Raw genomic sequence first — 3,156 nt, forward strand, 5'->3', positions numbered from 1 at the left:
CCGTGCCATGCTGCACCGTGCCATGCTGCACCGTGCCATGCCTGCCGTGCCACACTGTGCCGTGCCATGCTGCACCGTGCCATGCTGCACCGTGCCATGCCTGCCGTGCTGCACTGCGCCGTGCCCGCCGTGCCCACYGTGCCCCCCGTGCCGCGCCGCGGTACCTGCTGAGCCGTGCTGCGCTTCTGACTGACCGCTGCCAGGTAGCGCAGGATCAGCTTGGTGGCTTCCGTCTTCCCCGAGCCGCTCTCCCCACTGAACCAGGGGGCAGAGGAACAACCACGGCTGTCACCAGGCGGGCAGCRGGTTTGGGGAGCACCCCCACCCCGAACATGTCCTTCCTGAGCCCATCCAGGCCCAGCGTGTCCACCTTGGGAGCACCCATGCCAATCCCACCTCAAATGCGCCCATCCCAATCATACATTGACCCTGAACATGTTCATCCCAAGCACGTCCAGCTCAAATGTGCCCATGCTGAGCATTTCCAACCTGAGTTTRTCCTCATTTATCCGAGCACATCCCATTCAAGAGCACCAAACCCAACCCATTCCAACCCCAACCCCACTGGGGACTGGGATGCGCTGGCAGGGGATTAGGTTGATAATCCCAAGGACACCAGCTTGGCAGCCCGGAGGGATGCCAGGCAGGAGAGGGGTGCGCAGGGGCACAGGCGCGTGCGGGCGTCAGCTCCCTCTCACCTGATGACGATACACTGGTTGTGTTTGGCATCCATCATTCTACTGTAGGCAACGTTTGCAATCGCAAAGAGGTGCCTGCGGGGCAAAAAAAATGGTACGTGGGGAGCAAGAGGTGTCGTGGTGGCAATGCCAGCACCAAGAGGCACCCAAGCATGGAGAGAATGGAGAGGGATTGAGRGGGAATGAGAGCGTGGCCAGGGCTCCCATGAGGAGCCGGGTGGACAAGGGTGGGAGCTGGGGCCAYGCGGGAGCCCCTTCCCGCAGGGTGTTTGGGGGCACCCTGGTACTCACGGCGGGTTCTCGCCCAGCGCCCTGCCCTCGTACTGCAGCACCTGCTCCGTGCCGTAGATGTTGTACAGCCGGTAGGGATTGACGGAGACCAGGATGCTGCCGATGTAGGTCTGCAGAGGCAGGGAGAGGGGGCAGGTCTGAGCAGCACTCCCCAGCGAGGGGGAGGATGGTGGGCCCCTCCGGGACACGGTGCACGCCAGGGACGGCACTGCGGTCCCCAAGGCCCCGCAGCCCCGCGCGCGGGGCACTCACGTAGATGAGCTGGCGCTCAAACCGCGTGCGGATGTTGCTCAGCACGGCGGCTTCCTGGAGGTCCCTGACGTGCAGCAGAGGCGACATTACAGGACCATGGAGGACAAGCGGCTTCTGCTGTCCCCGAGCAGGTCCCTGCCAGTCCCCAGCCACCCAGTGGGAAGCCTGGGCTGCCACGGGCTCAGGAGCCAACGCTCTTTGTCCCAACGCACGTTTTTCCCAGCTGGTGCATACAAGGTGTTTCCATCCCCTTCCCACCATCCCGCCAGCAGGACCGGGTCCCACCATGGCCGGACAGGGTCCCGGTTGGCAGCCACAGGGACACACGGGGACTCACTCCAGCTGGGTCATGTCCTCCAGCCCGTCCTCCTCCTGCTGCTCCTGGTAGCGCACGATGGGCAGGCTGCAAAGGGACTGCATCTGCGCGGAGCAAGGCGGGCGCGGGCAGCGTCGGGGCACGGCCGGGCACCCCGAGCGGCGCCGAKCGGCCCCCTGCGCACGTCACCGCAACGACCTCCAAACCAGCAGGTCTGAGCCCAAACTGGGAACCTCAGAGCCACTGACCACAGCAGAGACCCCGGGCAAGGGTCCCACCAGCCCAGAGTGGGTCCCATGGCCCAGCAAGAATGTCACAGGGAGGAAAAAAGCGCGAGAAATTGGCACAAAGAGCCAACAAGACACGGGCTGCACTTATAGCAGGCGCGGGAGTCCCAGCAAGTGCCATTCCCGGGAGTCCTGCCCTGCTTTCCATGGTGGGGCGGCCCTTGCTGCAATACCCACGTGTTTTACCCCAAAACCCCTTCTGGGGCTGCAAAGGGGGCATTCACCAAGGGAGGTGAATGGCCGAGCGGTGCGTCCCCATGAAGGGACACGGCGGCAGGGACGGGGCAGGAGGGCCCACATCCTGCATCCCGCAGCCGCCCTGCGTCCCGCACGGGCAGCATCCCGGCTGCCAAGGACAGCGAGCGCCGCCAGCGCTCCCGGGCGCCCCGCCAGCCCCGCGGGSAGGAAAGCGGATCCGCGCCGGGGCAGCCCTGCACCCGGCTACCGACACCGCTCCTCCTGTTGCAGCGCGGCCGCCGCGCGGATCGGGTCTCACCATTTGCATGCGCACGGCCGGGCACCGGCACCCGAGCCGCACGGGGGGGCCGTGCCCRGCCCCGGCACCGTCCCTGCAGCGGGACCCCCACCGGGACGCAGTGGGGGACCCGCACTGCCCACCCCACGTGCCACAACCCGCGCGCTGCCTGTGCCCGGCGTTACCTTGCTGCGCCAGGGCTGCTTGGTGCCCAGGTACCCGTCCACCCAGGGGTTGCGGTCCCGCCAGGCGCGCGCGGGCGAGCGCTGGCTCAGGTAGCGGCCGATGTCGGCTCCGCGGCGGCTGGCACGGCCGCGGAGGCGCTCGGCGGGGCGCTGCGCGTAGCCCTGCTCCGCCGTCCAGGCGTCGGGCATCTCCTGCACCCGCACGACGTGCTGCTTGGACCAGTGCTGCTTGTACATGCGGGACGCGCGCCGCAGCGAGCCCAGCCTCTGGATCTGCGGCGTCACCACCGCGTAGCGCCCCGCGCCGTCCTCCCCGGCCAACGCCTCGCCCTCGTACGGCAGCTCCGCCGGCTCCCGCCCGCGGCGCGAGGAGCCGGGCGAGCGGGAGCCGCCGAAAGGGGGGCTGCGCCGGTGTAACGGGGGGCTCCGGCCGCCCCTGGGGGAGCCCAGCGCTCCACTCTGGGGGATATCGGCCCAAATGCRGCGCGCGCCCGTGGGGCTCGGGGGCCCGCGGGTGCTTCCGTCCCGCCGTGACCCGCCGCGTGGCACCAAGGAGGGCGCTGGGGACAGGGGCCGGGGCCGGGTGGGCGGCGGGGACGGCGGGGACACCGTGGCCGCCAGCAGAGCCGCCAGGGGCTGGCCGGGCCCCGGG

The 3,156-nt window shown here is 68.9% G+C and overlaps 1 protein-coding gene across 1 annotated transcript in view; it reads right to left on the bottom strand.

The window, feature by feature from the left end:
• The window catches only part of MYO15A (myosin XVA), a 24,044-nt gene that overhangs the window by 18,037 nt on the left and 2,851 nt on the right, over positions 1-3,156 (bottom strand). The window contains exons 3-8 of the mRNA XM_026053912.1: positions 2,505-2,963; positions 1,579-1,661; positions 1,242-1,305; positions 990-1,099; positions 699-773; positions 165-255 (exon numbers count right to left, since the gene is read on the bottom strand). Of these exons, the coding sequence (XP_025909697.1) occupies positions 165-255; positions 699-773; positions 990-1,099; positions 1,242-1,305; positions 1,579-1,661; positions 2,505-2,963 (882 nt within the window). The remainder of the gene's footprint in view (positions 1-164; positions 256-698; positions 774-989; positions 1,100-1,241; positions 1,306-1,578; positions 1,662-2,504; positions 2,964-3,156) is intronic.

Source organism: Nothoprocta perdicaria, unplaced genomic scaffold (genome assembly GCF_003342845.1).
Source record: "Nothoprocta perdicaria isolate Ctin4 unplaced genomic scaffold, notPer1 scaffold_12, whole genome shotgun sequence".
In the NCBI taxonomy this organism is placed as follows: domain Eukaryota; kingdom Metazoa; phylum Chordata; class Aves; order Tinamiformes; family Tinamidae; genus Nothoprocta; species Nothoprocta perdicaria.